Source organism: Cervus elaphus, chromosome 27 (assembly GCF_910594005.1).
Source record: "Cervus elaphus chromosome 27, mCerEla1.1, whole genome shotgun sequence".
Lineage (NCBI taxonomy): Eukaryota > Metazoa > Chordata > Mammalia > Artiodactyla > Cervidae > Cervus > Cervus elaphus.
Genome location: NC_057841.1, coordinates 49457925 through 49475638, shown reverse-complemented (window position 1 = coordinate 49475638; position 17714 = coordinate 49457925). Strand labels below are relative to the sequence as shown.

The 17714-nt window shown below is 41.9% G+C and overlaps 1 protein-coding gene across 7 annotated transcripts in view; it reads right to left on the bottom strand.

The window, feature by feature from the left end:
- The window catches only part of KATNAL2 (katanin catalytic subunit A1 like 2), a 96689-nt gene that overhangs the window by 23222 nt on the left and 55753 nt on the right, over positions 1-17714 (bottom strand). For 5 of the 7 annotated variants that reach the window (XM_043889191.1, XM_043889192.1, XM_043889197.1 and 2 more), the window contains 6 exons: positions 16655-16753; positions 14409-14507; positions 14122-14199; positions 9898-9996; positions 6492-6555; positions 6175-6293 (listed from right to left, as the gene is read on the bottom strand). In XM_043889191.1, coding sequence (XP_043745126.1) covers positions 6175-6293; positions 6492-6555; positions 9898-9996; positions 14122-14199; positions 14409-14507; positions 16655-16753 — 558 coding nt within the window. The remainder of the gene's footprint in view (positions 1-6174; positions 6294-6491; positions 6556-9897; positions 9997-14121; positions 14200-14408; positions 14508-16654; positions 16754-17714) is intronic. The other 2 variants (XM_043889195.1, XM_043889198.1) reach the window with 2 other exon arrangements.

Here is a 17714-nt window from a genome sequence, read left to right as displayed (position 1 = left end):
AAATTGCAGAGAGGCCAACAGGCTCAACAAGACCAAACATCCCAGTGGAAGGAGAACCACATCTGAAGTCCACATCTCCACGTAGACCACTGCTCTCCCACGGCCAGAGAACATACGGAATCCTGGGTAAGCACTTGGGAATCATTCATCTAAAATTTTCAGAAGTACTTGGAGGAAGTTAAATCATGCAATTGCAGGGGTGGGGGGGGGCGGCGGTGGCAGTGAAATGTTGAAAGATGTAAGCACCAACAGGTGTGTGCATTTGCTAAAGAGACCACTCAACTACTCAATAGCATCAACTCCTAAGAGGTATGAACATTAGGAGGGGAGGGAGAAACAAAAGGGTTCCCTATAAATAACTCCTTAATTGGAGTAGAAAGAGAAGCAAATGGTAGGAAAGCATCTCTGCTTTAGGTGAAGGTCTTGAAGGGCTTTCTTTATCTGAAAGCTTCACAATAAGAATCTTGAGAGCATGACCAAGATTTTCCAGGTGTGGCTCTTTCCAGAAGCTCAGAAAATAGAGTAATTTCAGAAAGCATAGAAGATAGGTTCCTTCCAGGTTGCGTGATTGTGTGCGCATCTAGTTGTTCGGTCATGTCTGACTCTGTGACCCTATGGCCTATAGCCCGCCAGGCTCCTCTGTCCAAGAAATTTTCCAGGCAAGAATACTGCAGTGTGTAGCCATTTCCTTCTCCATGATCTTCTCCACCCAGGGATCAAACCAGGGTCTCTTGCATCTCTTGCACTATAAGCTGACTCTGTTTTCCTTTTGAATTATTTTTCATATCCAAAATAAAAATGTATTTCACAGAAAGAAATATGACTATCTTATAAACCTATAAAAAGATGTTCAAATTCATTCAGAATGAAAGAAATGTAAATCTGAGCACTGAAATATGACTTTCACTATCAGACTGGCAAAGATTTTCAAGTTTGGGCGCTACCTGGTATTGGCTGGGGAAACACACACACACAATGATGGGCGTGTAAGGTGGTGCAACCCTGCGGGCAGGGAATTTGTCAATCAGTAGTTTTCCTTCCTTCTGATCCAGTGACCCTACCTCAAAGAAACTGTCCTACACTACACTATGTGCAGACAGGCGCGTAGAAAGCTTTCTTCATAATAGCAAGAGACTGGAAACAACCTAAATGTCCATTATGAAAAGACTGGTTAAACACATTTTGTGTTTAATCATGCAATGAAATGGTATGAAGACACATGAAAACCATGTTAGTTCTGTCTGTAAAACTGCAGAACAATATCCAAGTTACATTGTTAAGTGTGAAAAAAATCACAAGGTACAGAAGAGTATGTGTACTATGTTCCTACTTGTGTTTTAAAAGGAAGGGAAAATAGAGAGATGGTTGTTGAGGTTAATGTAAATATAAATAAATGCTCTGGAAAGCTGAACCACTAGCAACTGTTATGGTTTCCTCTGGAAAGATAGCTCGGGGTCTTTTTTGCTATTAATATTGTTTTAAAGACAACTTTTAAAATATTTGGTAAAGGAAAGGGGAGAAACTGGGGGTGGAATTGTTTCCTCATTCTCAGAAGTCATCCTGAAGCAGAGGAAAATTGGAGTTAAATAAAACGCTCCCACAGAATGGAGCATTCAAGTTAAAGGACTTTTCTGGCTGCTCAACATTGAACAAGAAAATCCATATTCATAAACATCTGAATTTCTTCTTCTGCTTAGGTGAGTCCTGGCCAAGGAATCTGATGGAATCTGTCTCTGAGCACCTTACAGTGTTTTTTGCCCACTGGTTCGAAGCTGATTCTGAGGGTACCTTTTAAGTTTTGCTGTTCCTCAGCCCAGAGAAATGCAATGTTAAAAAGAAGTCTTCAGGCTGATAAGAATTCTAGTTAGTTGGATTTAAGCTAATTGAAATCTAGCTAACTAGAATCAAATGAAACCCATAAATTTAGGAGCATTAAATTTAAATCCCATCTGGCACTGAGTTAGACTCAAGATGAAGAACAATGAAACAGAAGATGTCAACATAGATTTCCATAAATTACAATCTGATAGGGGTGATAAAAATTTATAAAAATACCCACTTTTGAAGTAACTTGAGGACAATCACAAAGCAATAAATAGGTTATTTTAGGTATTTTAGGTAAATCAATCTTTTAAAAATATTTTATGATCACTTTCAAATAAGCCATAATATTTTGAAAATGAGTCTCTCCAAGGAAATGTAACTTAAGTGTAATATTTTATTTTTTTTTTCTTTTCTTTTCTTTTTTTTTTTTTTTAAGTGTAATATTTTAAAGAAATTTCTTTTCAGAAAATATATTTACATTCACTTTATATTGATTACTTACCAGTCACCTGACAGAGTGCAACAGTTTAACAGGATTTCTGAGCAGGACCCGCCTTACGTTGAGGCATAAGTCAAAACAAGTATTTTCTTAAGGTGACTGGAAGGTATAATAAAATTTTATAATATAAAATATATAATATACTATGGTAAATGGGATTGATTCCTTAATTTCTCTTTCTGATTTGTCATTTTTAGTATATAGGAATGCAAGTGATTTCTGTATATTGATTCTGTATCCTGCAACTTTACTAAATTCACTGATTACTTCTAATAATTTTCTGATAGTATTTTTAGGGTTTTTATGTATAGTATCATGTCATCGGCAAACAGAGTTTTACTTCTTCCTTTCGACTCTGGATTCCTTTTATTTCTTTCTCGTCTCTGATTGCTATAACTGGACTTCCAAAGCTATGTTGAATAATAGTGGTGAGAGTGGACATCCTGACCTCAGAGGGAATGCCTTCAGTTACTCACCATTCAGAATGTTTGCTGTGCATTTATTGTATATGGCCTTTATTATGTTAAGGTAGGGTCCTTTTATGCCCATTTTTTGAAGAGTTTTTACCATAAATGGGTGCTGAATTTTGTCAAAAGCTTTTTATGCATCTATTGAGATTACCATGCAGTTTTTATTTTCCAATTTGTTAATATGGTATATCACATTAATTGATTTGTGTATATTGAAGAATCCTTGCATCCCTGGGATAAACCTGACTTGATCATGGTGTATGATCTTTTTAATGTGTTGTTGAATCTGCTTGCTAGAGTTTTGCTGAAGACTTTTGCATCTGTATTCATCAGTGATATTGGCCTGTAACCTTCTTTTTTCATGATATCTTTGTCTGGTTTTGGTATCAGTGTGATGGTGGCCTCATAGAATGAATTTAGAAGTGTCCCTTCCTCTGCAATTTTTGGGAAGACTTTCAGAAGGACAGGCATTAGCTCTTCTCTAAATGTTTGACAGAATTCCCCTGTGAAGCCACCTGGCCCTGGGTTTTTGTTTTTTGGGAGATTTCGAGCACGGTTTTGATTTCAGTGTTTGTAATCAGCTTGTTCACCCTTTCTATTTCTTCCTGGTTCAGTCTTGGAAGCTTGAACTTTTCTAAGAATCTGTCCATTTCCTCTAGGTTGTCCATTTTATTAGTATATAGTTGCTCATAATATTCTCTTACGATCCTTTGTATTTCTGTGTTGTCTGTTGTAACCTCTCCTTTTTCATTTCTAATTTTGCTCATCTGACTTTTCTCCACTTTTTTCTTGATGAGTCTGGCTAATGGTTTGTCAATTTTGTTTATCTTCTCAAAGAACCAGCTTTTAGTTTTATTAATCTTTAATACTGTTTCTTTCCCTCTCTCTCTCTTTTTTTTTTCATTTATTTCTGCTGTGATCTTTATGATTTCTTTCCTTCTTCTCACTTTGGGATTTTTTTGTTCTTCTTTTTCCAGCTGCTTTAGATGTAGAGTTAGATTATCTATTCAATGTTTTTCTTGAGGTAGGATTGTACTACTATAAACTTCCCTCTTAGAACTGCTTTTTCTGCATCCCATTGGTTTTGGGTCATCCTGTTTTTGTTGTCATAAAGGAGGCAAGAAGATACAATGGGAAAAAGATAGTCTCTTCAATAAATGGTGCTTGAAGAACTGGACAACTATCTGCAAAAGAATTAAATTAAAATACTTCCTAACACCATACACAAACATAAACTTGAAATATATTAAAGATCTAAATGTAAGACCAGAAACTATAAAACTCTTAGATGAAAACATAAGCAGAACACTGTATGACACAAATAATAGCAAGATCATTTATGACCCACCTCCTAGAATGAAAATAAAAACAAAAATAAATAAATAAATGGGACATAATTAAACTTAAAAGCTTTTACACAGCAAAAGAAACTATAAACAAGGTCAAAAGACAAACCTCAGAATGGAAGAAAATAATAGCAAATGAAAGAACAGAGAATTCATTTCCAAAATATACAAGCAACTTACACAACTCAATACCAGAAAAACAAACAACTCAGTCAAAAAGTGGGCAAAAGACCTAAACAGATATTTCTCCAAAGAAGACATACAGATGGCTCATAAACATATAAAGAGATGCTCAACATCACTCATTATTAGAGAAATGCAAATCAGAACTACAATGAGATATCACTTCATCCCAGACAGAATGGCCATAATCAAAAAACTTCACAAACAACAAGTGCTGGAGAGGGTGTGGAGAAAAGGGAACCCTCCCACACTGCTGGTGGGAATGTAAATTGATACAGCCACTATGGAAGACAGTATGGAGATTCCTTTAAAAACTAGGAATAAAGTCACCATACGACCCAGCAATACCACTTCTAGGCATTACCCTGAGGAAACCAAAACTGAAAAAGACACATGTAACCCAATGTTAATTGCAGCACTACTTACAATAGCCAAGACTTGGAAGCAACCTAGACATCTACCAACAGATGAATGGATAAAGAAGCTGTGGTACATACATGCAATGGAATATTACTCAGCCATAAAAAGGAACACATTTGAGTCAGTTCTAATGAGGTGGATGAACCTAGTGCCTATTATACAGAGTGAAGTAAGTCAGAAAGAGAAAAAGAAATATCATGTATTAACGCATATATATGTCATCTAGAAGGATGGGACTGATAAATCTGTTCATAGAACAGCAATTTAGACACCGACATAGAGAAAAGACTTATGGACAAGGGTGGGGGAGAAGAGGGTGATATAAATGGAAAGAGTAGCATGGATGCATATACACTAACATATGTAAATAGATAGCCAACGGGAATTTGCTATAGGACTCAGGGAACTCAAACTGGGGCTCTGTAATAACCTAGAGGGGTGGGAATGGGTGAGAGGTGGGATGGAGATTCAAGAGGGAGGAGACATATGTACACCTATTGGCTTCCCTGATAGCTCAGTTGGTAAAGAATCTGCCTGCAATGCAGAAGACCCCGGTTCGATCCCTAGGTCAGGAAGATGCACTGGTGAAGGGATAGATTACCCACTCTAGTACTTTTGGGCTTCCCATGTGGCTCAGCTGTAAAGAGTCTGCCTGCAATGTGGGAGACCTGGGTTTGATCCCTGGGTTGGGAAGATCCCATGGAGAAGGGAAAGGCTACCCACTACAGTATTCTGGCCTGGAGAATTCCATGGACAGAGAAGCCTGGTGGGCTACAGTCCACGGGCTTTCACTTTCATGGTTAATTCATGTAGATGTACGACAGAAATCAAACCAATATTGTAAACCAATCATCAACCAATTAAAAATAAATAAATATTTTAAAAAATATATACCATGTACTCTTAGCAATGATATATTACAAAGATAAAAACAATCTCCTAAGGGAATAAAAAAAAAAGTCCCTACAGCCTGTGGCACTGTGGAGGAAAGCTGCTTGGAGCATCTGAAAGAGTAAGTTTTAAGTTTCTTGATTCTTCCTTAGAGTATCTGGTATAAGGACAAGCATACCGCAGTAGCCACTCAGTAAATCTTAACTGAATATACTGAACATGCTTAATAATAAATGTGTCTTGAATAAAAAAAAAATAGACCACTACAGAGGCAATTTTTTCACGGTTCTATTCCTATGTCACATGAATCGAAAAGGGGCTGTTGGTCAAATTCCCAAAAGAAGGGAGATCATGTTTGCTGATGGGGGCACCACTAGCAGCTACATAGTAGTCAATCCACCTCCCAGGCTTTTGGTCATTAAGATCCAGGATAAATTTGAACATTTAAATCACTTAAGAACAAATAAGACCACTGTCATCATTTTGTACCACTGTCTTCTGCCAGAATTCGTTCTAAAGAAACAAAATCAAGAAACCCTACCCGAACAAGCTTTTCTGAGTCCCCTCTCCATTTGCTGACAATGGTAGACGCAGAAATATTAAAGAAGGTGGTTTTGCATTCTGTAGCCACAGCTTTGGCCAGTAAAGTCTTTCCTGTACCTGGAGACACACGGGGGTAAAACATGAGCGACCCTCAAACTGCATCCCTCTGCTGACAGACAGAGGACAGTCACACAAGCCACACAGGAGGGGGGTACACAGCGCGCGCAGCCCCAGTCCTGAAGGGAAGACAGATGGGGCAACTCATCCCCTGCACACTCGCTTCACACCAAGATCATGGCAGGAAGATTCCCTTACCTGGAGGTCCGTAGAGCAGCAGTCCTTTCCAGGGGGAAAGAATTCCTGTAAACAGCTGTGGGTACTATGGAAGCAAGGAGCAGTGATGAGGCTTGGCACCTGCAGGGCAGCCCGCACACCCTCAGCTCAGGCAAGCTCGGGGAGCTAGGGTGAAACACATGCAACTCTGGGCCAGCCCCTCCTTTTTTAAGACTGGCTTTCTCTCTCTGTATACACACATATACACACACACACATAAGTATCTTAATTTATCCCAATTTGACTTTCACTCTTGATAGGATACATGGCCGAATTTTTTTTGCTTTTTAAAAGAGCAGTTATTTTAAGGAGAAGAACGGCATGTATAGGTACTATCCCCTCCATTGCAGCAGTCACTTCTCACATGCTAAATGTTATCTCCCCCAGAGTTCAAGCGGTCTTTTGAATGTTGTGGAGCAGGTACACTCTTTAAGATGCCAACTTTTTAAAACCAATATAGAAAGGTGTATGTGAGTAAAGTTCAACATTATGGTGAAGCCTGGTTTGGAAGTTGAGAACGTGCAATGCACAATATGTAACGAGACACTGACTCCAAACAGGACACGCATGGACTTTGGTGAATCTCTCCTGTTCAAATTCAAACCATCTGGAGTTGGTAAAGGACAAGAGAGAAGGAAAAGGAACAGTAAAATTATAACTAGCTATTAGCTTCTTGCTGACACTAATTCAAAATCTTGACATCATATGGAACTTCAAATACCATGGCGACAACACATCCAGAGAGTCTCGATGAATGCTCTATCCTTTTGCACAAGAGGACTTGGACAATGGAGCCACTCAGAGGAAACAGGGAATATCTTTCTTCTTACTCTGACCACCACTGTAGTTCCTCCCCCACATGTCTGAACATAGGAAGGAAGAAAGGAAAGACAGTCCCAACTGACTGATTTTGTCTCATTCGAATAGAAGCATCCAAAAATCAGGGGCTGCAAGGGCTCAGGGCTAAGAATAAATAGGTTATTCAAGAAAGTAAATTTGTAATCCTGACTTCAGGAGATCACCAAAAATGGCCACTAATTATTTGCAGCTCCTTACATCAAGAGGCAAAGGATATTTCTCCACCACTTGAATCTGGACTTGGCCTCATGAATTTGGCCAGTGGGGCATTAGCAAGTAGAAGAAGAGACTTGAAAATATAAGGTATATGAAGAGACATGGGAAAGGATCAGCAATTGGGCCCTTTCTTGCTTCTGTCTGGGAACTCACTGACACCATGTGACCAAGACTGGGCTCTCCTGCTGGAGGATGAGAGGCAGAGAGAGGCCTCAGGGGCCCTGGTGACCCCAGCTTTCCCAGCCTCTCCATCTTCTCTAGCCAGACTGGCTGATACCCCAGACATGTGAGTGAGCACAACCAACATCACACAGAAAAGCGCAAGCTGGCCCTGCCGAGCCCAGCCCCAAATGCCCACCCACAGAACCGCTGCAGTCAAGGAAACGACTGTGGTTCAAGGCACTAAGTGTTGGGTGTTCTGTTACACAGCAAAAGCCGTATGGTACGCTGATCTCACCGCCACTGCTGTAAACCAAACATGTAGTATTGCTTTCTATTTTTCTTCCTGTTTAGTATCAAACCAGTCAATCCCAAAGGAAATCAACCCTGAATATTCATTAGAAGGATTGATGCTGAAGCTGAAACACCCAATATTTTGGTCACCTGATGCGAAGCACCAACTCATTGGAAAAGACCCTGATGTTGGGAAAGATTGAAGGCAGGAGGAGAATGAGGAGACAGAAGATGAGATGGTTGGATGGCATCATCGACTCAGTGGACATGAGTTTGAGCAAACTCCGGGAGATAGTGAAGGACAGCGAAGCCTGGCGTGCTGCAGTCCATGGGGTCGCAAAGTCATACGTGACTTAGTGACTGGACAACAACACTGACCTCATCGCCACTGGTGTAAACCAAACACGGCGTCTCATTTTTCTATTTTTCTTCCTGTTTAGTGAAACACTCTGCACAAAGATTTGTCAGGAATAAGCAAAGAGCACAATTCAATGGCTCTACCAGCTGCTGCCCTGGAAGGGGCTGTCTAGTCTTTACAACCAGCCAAAAGCAGAGCCCCCAGTGATGGGAGTACTGGGGGCTAGGTGGGGGGAAATCCATGCAAACACAGTCAGATGCTCTCTCCTATGGCAGGTATTTTTACTATAATAAGCATATTTAGGGAGGCAGGCTGATAGTAACTGACTAATCCTATATACTACGGAGTCTTAGATCTTAAATTACCTCTTAGAGAAGACACCTGCCTTCAACCAATATGTAACATGATTTCAAATGGCCTAGAATGGACAGAGCCTTGGTGCTCCTGTGTTGACAAAATATTGTGACATAGGCAAAAAGTTAATGTATGGCCAGTAAACACATGAAAAGATGCTCAACATCACTAATTATTAGAGAAATGCAAATCAAAAGTATAATGAGGTATCACCTCACACCAGGCAGAATGGCCATCATCAAAAACTCTACAAACAATAAATGCTGGACAAGATGTGGAGAAAAGGGAACTATTGGTGGGAATGTAAAATGAGAATGGATACAGCCATTATGGAGAACAGTATGGAGATTCCTTAAAAAACTAGGAATAAATCTACCATATGACCCAGCAATGCCACAACTGGGTATAAACCATCCAAAAACCATAATCGAAAAAGACCCAGTACTCCAATGTTCACAGCAGCAGTATTACAATAGCCAGGACAAGGAAGCAGCCCGGATGTCCTTCGGCAGATGAATGGATAAAGAAGATGTGGTATATACATACAACAGAATATTACTTAGTTGTAAAGAGAATGAATGTGAGTCAGTTCTAGTGAGGTAGATGAACCTAGAGCTTCTTATACAGAGTGAAGTAAGTCAGAAAGAGAAACACAAAACGTAGGGTATTAACGCATATATACGGAATCTAGAAAATGGTACTGAAGAATCTATTTGTAGGGAAGGAATGGAGATGCAGATGTAGAGAATGGACTTGTGGACACAGTGGAGGAGGGAGAGTGGAACAAATGGAGAAAGTAGCATCAACATACATACGCTATCAGGTGTAAGATGGATAGCTGGTGAGAAGTTGCCGTGGAGCATAGGGAGCCCAGTCTCATGCTCTGTGATGACCTGGAGGGATGGGATGGGGGGAAGGAAGGGAAACTCAGGAGGGAGGGGATGTATGTGTAATTATGGCCGATTCACACTGTTGTACGGCAGAAACCAACACAACATTGTAAAAAAACATTTTAATATATTTAAATTTAAAAAAAGAAAAAAAAGTCAACTTGTGAACAGAAAATCACCCTTTCTCTTCCTGATAGGTGAGTTTGCCCCATGAATAATGAACAGAAATTGGGCCTCCCAAGAGGCCTCCCATCCTTACCCTTATAGGATACACAACAGCTTCTTTGACTAACTGCTTGGCTGCATCAAGTCCAATAATGTCATTCCACTTTATATTTGGATTATGGAGATAAATGTCCTGCAATGCACATTTGATCATTCTGTTAAAACTAATGTTCTCCTTCACAGCTGTAATAAACACAGGAGCAGCAGAATACTTGACTTGCAATAGGACATAGAGTGCTTGTGATAAAAAAAAAACTTTTCATATTAGATACATATGTATATGTATATACATATTGCAATTTGAGGTTAGTTCACCAAAGGGATGCCATGAAAATATTTAGTGATTTTCCCTGAAGATATTCATAATATAATATTGTACTTTTAGGGTTAAAAAAATTTTTTTCCTAGGGACTTCTCTGGGGGTCTAGTGGTTAAGATTCTGGGCTCCCAAAGCAGGGGCCCAGGTTCAATCCCTGGTCAGGGAACTAGAGCCCACATGCCACAATTAAGCCCTGGCGCAGCCAAATTAAATATATATGAATGTATGTATACACGTGTGTGCTACGTTGCTTCATTTGTGTCTGACTCTCTGTGGCCCTGTGGATTGTAGCCCACCAGGTTCCTCTATCCATGGGATCTCCCGGGCAAGAATACTGGAGTGGGCTGCCATTTACTTCTCCATGGGTGTGTATATATACACATTTTAAAAAGGCTTTGTATACATACATATACATATATGGGCTTCCCAGGTGGCTCTAGCTGTAAAGTCCCCATCTGCCACTGAAGGAGACATAAGAGATGCAGGTTCAATCCTTGGGTCGGGAAGATCCCCTGGAGGAGGGCATGGCAACCCACTCCAGTATTCTTGCCTGGAGAATCTCGTAAGCAGAGGAGTCTGGTGGAATACAGTCCTCAGGGTCACAAAGAGTCGATTTAGCATGCATGCATGCACATATACATATATATGTATACAAAATATGTATATATACAAATATTAGCTATACATACAAAATATATATGTATGTGTGTGTATATATATGTACATATATATATATGAAAGGGAAAGTGTTAGTCACTCAGTCATATCTAACTCTTTGCAACCCCATGGACTGTAGCCTGCCAGGCTCCTCTGTCAATGGAATTCTCCAGGCAAGAACATTGGAGTGGGTTGTCATTTCCTTCTCGAAATATATACACACACACAAAATAAAGGGCTTTCCAGGTGGCTCAGTGAAGAATCCGACTGCCAATGCAGGAGATGTGGGTTCAATCCCTAAGTTTGATCCCTGAGGTCAGGAAGATCCCCTGGAGAAGGAAATGGCAACCCACTCCAGTATTCTTGCCTGGAAAATCCCATGGACAGAAGAGCCTGGCGGGCTACAGTCCATGGAGTTGCAAAAGAGTAGGACATGACTTAGCGACTAAGCAACAACAAAAACACAAAGTAAAATTTACCAAAAAGAAAAAATCTCTGAACAATGGACTATACCTGTCTTCAGTTAATAACAAACCATGCTGATTTACGACCGCAATCAAAGAAGCTACAGAACATGCCTACAAATTACATTAGCTTTTAATCCGAAATATAGTTCCTAGCTGGTGCCTGGCCTCTCTGCTGCTCCTTGATCTCAACACTTTCTAATTTGCTACATAAAAGAGATAATGCTCCTCTGAAACCAATTTCTCTTTTTTCCCTAGTGATTGCTCCCTACTTCCATCAGGAGCAATTGCTTCTACAAAATCCAAGGAAGCCACCAACCAGGTGAAAGTACAGTCTTCCCTCCACAGAGTAGAGCCCCATAGCAACCATGGAGGGTAATCAATTAAGGTAGCTTTTACTGATAACTAACTTGCAATCTCCAAACTTCAATTTCACAGATGCTCAGAACAGTCACTCAGGGGCTTTTCTCAGTGGATCTGTACTGGGCAGACTGAATGTCTAGAGTGTTACAGCAAATAGAAAAAAAAAAACCCACCTCCCTTCCATAGTCATTCTGAGTGACTACAGAACAATCTGGAAACTAATCTATATTTATTTAATTTTTTTAAAGTGATATATGCACATGATTCAGAAACATAAAACCAGGGACTTCCTTGGTGGTCTAGTGGTTAAGAATCACCCTCTCAATGCAGGGGACGTGGGCTTAATCCCTGGTCTGGGACTGAGATCCCACGTGCCAAAGGGCAACTAAGCCCAAGTACCAACTAAGCCCTAAGTACCAACTAAGTGTCACAACTGCTGAGCCCTCACACTGCAACAAAAGCTCCCTCATGATGCAATGAAGATCCTGTGTGCTGCAACTGAGACCTGGTGCAACCTAATAAATAAATATATATATAATATGTAAAAACATATTTTTAAAATGCTGGTGAGATGTTATGCCCCGACTCGGTCCCCCATCCTCCCAGGTCCCTCCACAAGGGGTGACAACGTTTCTTAGAGAAACTCTTTACGAAGGTGATTTTGATACTGCGTGATGTGTAGGATCCATTCCTGGGTGAGATGACAAAGGTCTCAGTCTTCCCAAATCTTGGGAGAACCACACCGTCTTGAAAGGACCAGTCACTCATTCTTATTACCACACTTTCTTAGGAAAAGCTTTGCACACAGTGGTCATTCATTGGAGTTCAAGGCATCCATCGGTAACAGCAGTATTTCTTGTCCTCATCAAGCACTGACACTGAATTCCACATGGTAGTGTTTATAATTTCCCAATAGGAAGTTCCTCCTTATCTCAATCAAAAGTTATCGGAACTCAGTAGAACTGCCTCAGCAGATGGTGAGCTCCCTGTCCCTGTCGGCTTTCAAGCAGAGTCCATATGACTACCTCTTACAGTACTGTAGAAAAGAATTCCAGGTGGAATAATTTCAGGCCACTTCTACTCCACAACTTTATCATCACTAGTCACAGTATGCTTTTGCAAAGACAAAACAAGCCTTGATTTGGGGGTATAACAATATTTTCTCTGCTCTCTTACACATCCTAGTTACCGTAGCCTGGCTCAACTCCTCATCCTCTCACTGATAATAACTTCTGAGCTGGTTTTCCGATCTCCATTCTTTGATGGCCTTCCACACTGTCATTAGAACAAGCTGTCTAAAAGCACATTTGATTATCCCATTCTCCTGATGGACGCCTTTCAGAGAGTCTCCATCTCCTAGAGATAGAGCACCGTCTCAGCCTCGGGTACTGTCCACAGCGCCCTTACACGCAGGAACCCTGGCCTCACTTTCCAGTCCCTTCTCCCACCCTTTCTCATGGTGTTTCAGCTGGTTCCCCAGAGACACTGCAGCATAAGGACTACACCTCACTTGTCTGTGCCTCCGCCCAGAACGCCTGCCCCACCCCCTGCCCTCTTCTACTCTTTCTCAGGCTATTTCCTGTGGCTCTTCTTCCCTAAGAAGATACAGATCCTTTCCAGCTACTGTTCACCTTTGTGTTTCCAGCGGCCAGCACATGCCTGACACATCAGAGGCGTGCAGGGGACACCCTGCTGGGCTAAATGGAGACCTGGGGGACCTTAATGACCTCAGAGCAGCTGTGCAATTTTTGCATCATTTTAAACATCCAGGAAGGAGCCTGCCTAGGCTTCAGTCTTTCATTAAATATGAGATCACTGGAGATTAGAAAAATCTCCTGTAACTCAGGAATCTATTCTGTTACCAAGGAACTTGCCCCAAGTCACAGAGTGAGAAAGAGGAGGATCTAGAAATCAAATCCAGGTCAATCTATTCCTGAGCTCGTGTCATCAACCACTAGATTTCACTGCCTTTAGGTCCTGGGGGACCGAGCTTGAAAAAATTCAGTCGTGTGGATGGTAAGATCTTCCCTACTAATCTGTTTCTTCATGAAAATTTCCAATTATGAAACCAGACTCCCAACATCTCTATTTCTAGGCTTAGACTGTTTAAACAAAACACAAACGTGCCCTCTCCTTCTCTAAGAGGCTGTCTTTCCTTAACTCTTGGCTTAGCTCTAAAACCTTTCACCTGTCCCTTCCTTCCTAAGTCCTTTTCTCTTTGGGTTTTCTTGGCCTCTATAGTGAGATGGTGGGCTTTTTGTATTGTAATTTTATGATTCTATAATTTATTCATCATGCATTATTGTGCCTCTAAACAATATGAGTGCCTTCGCAAGTGGGGGCACTTTATAAATAAATGATCATATTTATTGTTATTAATAAAAGAAGCAGCCCACAATGCTCCTGGAGCCCCAGTCTGCCTCCGTAAATTTGTGAATTGAATATCAGATCTTACCCGGCTCACCACGGCTGCCAATTCTCGCATCTCACTGTTCATGCCAATAAATGCACTCAGAGGTTTCAACAGTCGTTCCTGATGATGATAGTAGAAAGCCTCACGTTACAATATTGCTTCATCACTTAGGAAGGAAAACAGGGCACAGAGCTCCATGACACAAATGGTGGCAGATCACTGTGACCTTTAACTGGATCTCAGGGCTCCTCTGGACTCAAAATTATATTCCAGAATTTCATCTGGATTTTGGCAGTTTGCAAGATGAATGTCCCATCCTAGCCACTTACAGAGGGGTCTGGGTTACAGTCGAAGCTGTTCAAGCCAAGTTCACTGGTTGCTCCTTTGATGGCATCTGTGAGCAGCCCTCGGAAGTCAATGATTGGGCCCTGAAAGGGAGTAATAATAGTTATTGCAGTGGCCATTAAAACAGGAGGGGAGACTATCCTTAATAGCTCAGCTTCATTAAATCAAGACACATTTATGTACCATGGTCTGCAGTGCAAACTGAAAGTGAAGCTTTAAGAGGAAGCTATGCTAATAATGATCAAGATGATTTCCTCAGGTTGGGGCACTCCAGGAAAAAAAAAACAAAACATGTTATAAATAAATTTTTCACAATGAAGTTGGCTTGAATAAAATTCCTGAGCATTTTTCAATTCTTGACACACCGTCAGTTTCCTACGTGTCCACTTCCCCTGTATCATCTTCCTTTTAAAATATTCCACACATGGGAAGAACTCATTGGCACAAGAATAATGATAGTTCCTATTTACTGACTATACTGTACCTTCACTCAGGAGAGTGCCTGGCACAAATCAGGTGTGTGAGGCACCCACTGTGGATTACTGCCAATTCTTGTAACACTTCTGCTAGTCGGGAGTGGCATCCTAGTTTCACAGATGTGGAGGTAAGCCTAGAGAAGCAAAATGATCTACCCAGGGTCCCACAGCTAACAAGGGACTTAAGACCAGGATTCAAACCCAGATATCTATCTGCCATACCCAGATTTCTTCTGACGCCACTGTCCCCCCAGAGGAAGAAGGAAAAAGCAAGGATACATGTCAAAATTAAATAACAATAACAGTAGCCAACACTTATTGAGTGTTTATCATGTGTTCTCCATTCATTATGACATTGGAGGTGGACACTATGATTATTTCCATTTCACGGATGAGAGAAATGAGGCTTGGAGAGATCTAAAAACTTGCCCAAGAAGCAGTCAGGAAGGCGAGACGTGGGATTTGAACCTAAGCAGGCTGACTTCAAAGCTGGTGCCTTGAGAACAACACACCTAGTAAATTTGCAGGGGGACTTGGGTATCGTGAGCTTTGGAGGCTCTGAGATTGGGCACCTCTGAGATGGCAATGAAACACCCATTTTTGGAGATGGGCCCCTGACTATAAGCCCTTATGCAGCTCATGAAATGCTAGGGAGAAACTCCACGGTTTAACCTGAGGGCACTTCTGCTGCAAACAGAATTTATAGCCAGATTCTTTCAAAGGTTAAGTGTTGGATTAAATAGCCCCTTCCTTGACCTGATCAGAAATATCCATGCATATCAACGTGAGATGTTCATAAGAGCAACTAATGCTGCAACACTGCTGGGCACAAAAGTGATCGGAAAATGTGATGAAGGTAGTAATGGTGAGCAAGGAAGTACTTTTTTGTGGGCGGCACTGATTGGAATGTGTCATCTCCAGCCATCACCCATATAATTGAGGCCCTAAAAGGAGCCAGTTCCCCTTGATTTCCAGGGAGATGCTCCCCATTTCCCTCCAGACACACACACCCAGAGTTTAATTTGCCTGAGAAGAGCTGGCTAGGGGTGGGTCAGCAGTCCCATACGATCAAAGAAAGAAAGGTAACTGAACGGAATTCAGTCCTCAAAGTTACAGTCAAGAGAAACACACTGGTGTTGATGCTGCTTTTTATTTCCAAGTGACGCATTTTTACCTACCTTTAGCCTACAGCTACCCAAACTGGGTCTTTTCTGTTTCAGAGACTATTACGTACGAATCAGGACGTGAAGTTCATTAGGAAAGCAGTAGAAATAGGTATTGAGGACAACATCAGCCTTATATCAACTGAGGTTCACATGAAATTACATTCAAATCTGGAGCCGTATCTCCAAGGAGAAAGGGACACTGCTAGTCAGCTCCCACTGACAGGGCAGAAAGGAATGAATGTGCGACCACAACTCCTTAAATAATGCAGGACGGTCTATCACTGTAATCACAGGATTTTTAAGCTGAAAGGAACCAAGCCACCTCTTCCAAACTGCAATTTACAAATGGGAAACTGAACCCCTTGGAGATGGAGCCACTCATTCAAATCCATCCATCCAGAAGTGAGACCCAGCCCAGGACCTCAGGGTTTCATCCTCAGCCCATCTCTTTCTGGTTCACCCCATAGCCAACCTTTGATCATCACATATTACCCTACCGGTTTGACAAATGTGACACTCAAAATTTTTCATTTTCAAAAAGAAAAGGGAAATTCCCCATTCAGTGTTCGGTTCATGAGTCCCACTTACTTTTTGTGGACGGACGTTTACTTCTCCACTGCCTTTGTTGATTCCAGAGATACTTAAGCCGAAGTCAGCACTCTCCTTGTGAGTGTGATTGACAACCTCCTGGAGAAAGAGGAAGACAGTGAGAAGTCAGCAACAGAAAGCAACTTTGAGATGCTGGCTGCAGCTGCCTGTCCTGTCGTCCCAAATCCTTCTGCAAATGGGGACCTCCATGTGTGATTCCGCCACTTTTGTGCAGATCCAATAAGACGAATAAATTCTGCTTGTACTGGGTGGAAGGAGCTGTCCCAGGAAGCCACGGGCTCTGAACCCCACAAACAGTGGAAGAAATGGCTGGGCCTCCACCCATCTCCACTCACAGACCTGTCTTTTTTCCGGGAATCAGAGGTGTTTGTGGCCAGGGGTGGCTGAGTTTGGAAATGCAGCCTCCTGTGGGATGCATCCTGCCCCCTCCCGCTTTACCTAGCTTCCACCTGAGCCCGTCCACAATGGCCAAGATTACACAACCCCCTTGAAGATGAGAGATTCCCTCTGACCAACTGAGTTGTGAGATAATGACTTTCTATCCCCCCGGACAGCTTTGGTATGCATTCTTCCCATTCCTCTTCTCCATTTCCATTGGTTCTCTTTCCTTTAAACCTGGTTGGTATGTTTTGGTCCTGAACCGAAGGTTCTCAGCACGGGTTTCACTTACCTGCCGGGCTCTCTCTCCTCTTGCTTGCCCATCTCTCCCCCCAGAAAGCCCAGTGTGGAGGTCTGGGTTAGCGACCCACCATGTGTGCCCAGCCACACCAAGACTACCCCAACCTACACCTAGGATCCCAGGGACAACCCGTGGGACAGGAAGAGCTGGCCCCTCCAGCTTCCTCAAGGGGAAGACTGAGCCTCGTGGGAACCAGGCCCTCCTGCTCCGACTGGGCCTAGGAGTCACCCCTCAAGTCCTGTCTGTCGCCCAGCACTCAGACCAGCCGAAAGTTCGTGGGGAGGAAGGAGTCCTCCTTCCAAGTGCTGGAAGAAACTCTGTAACTGAACAAAATCAAACTGTCCTCGATGAACAAATAAA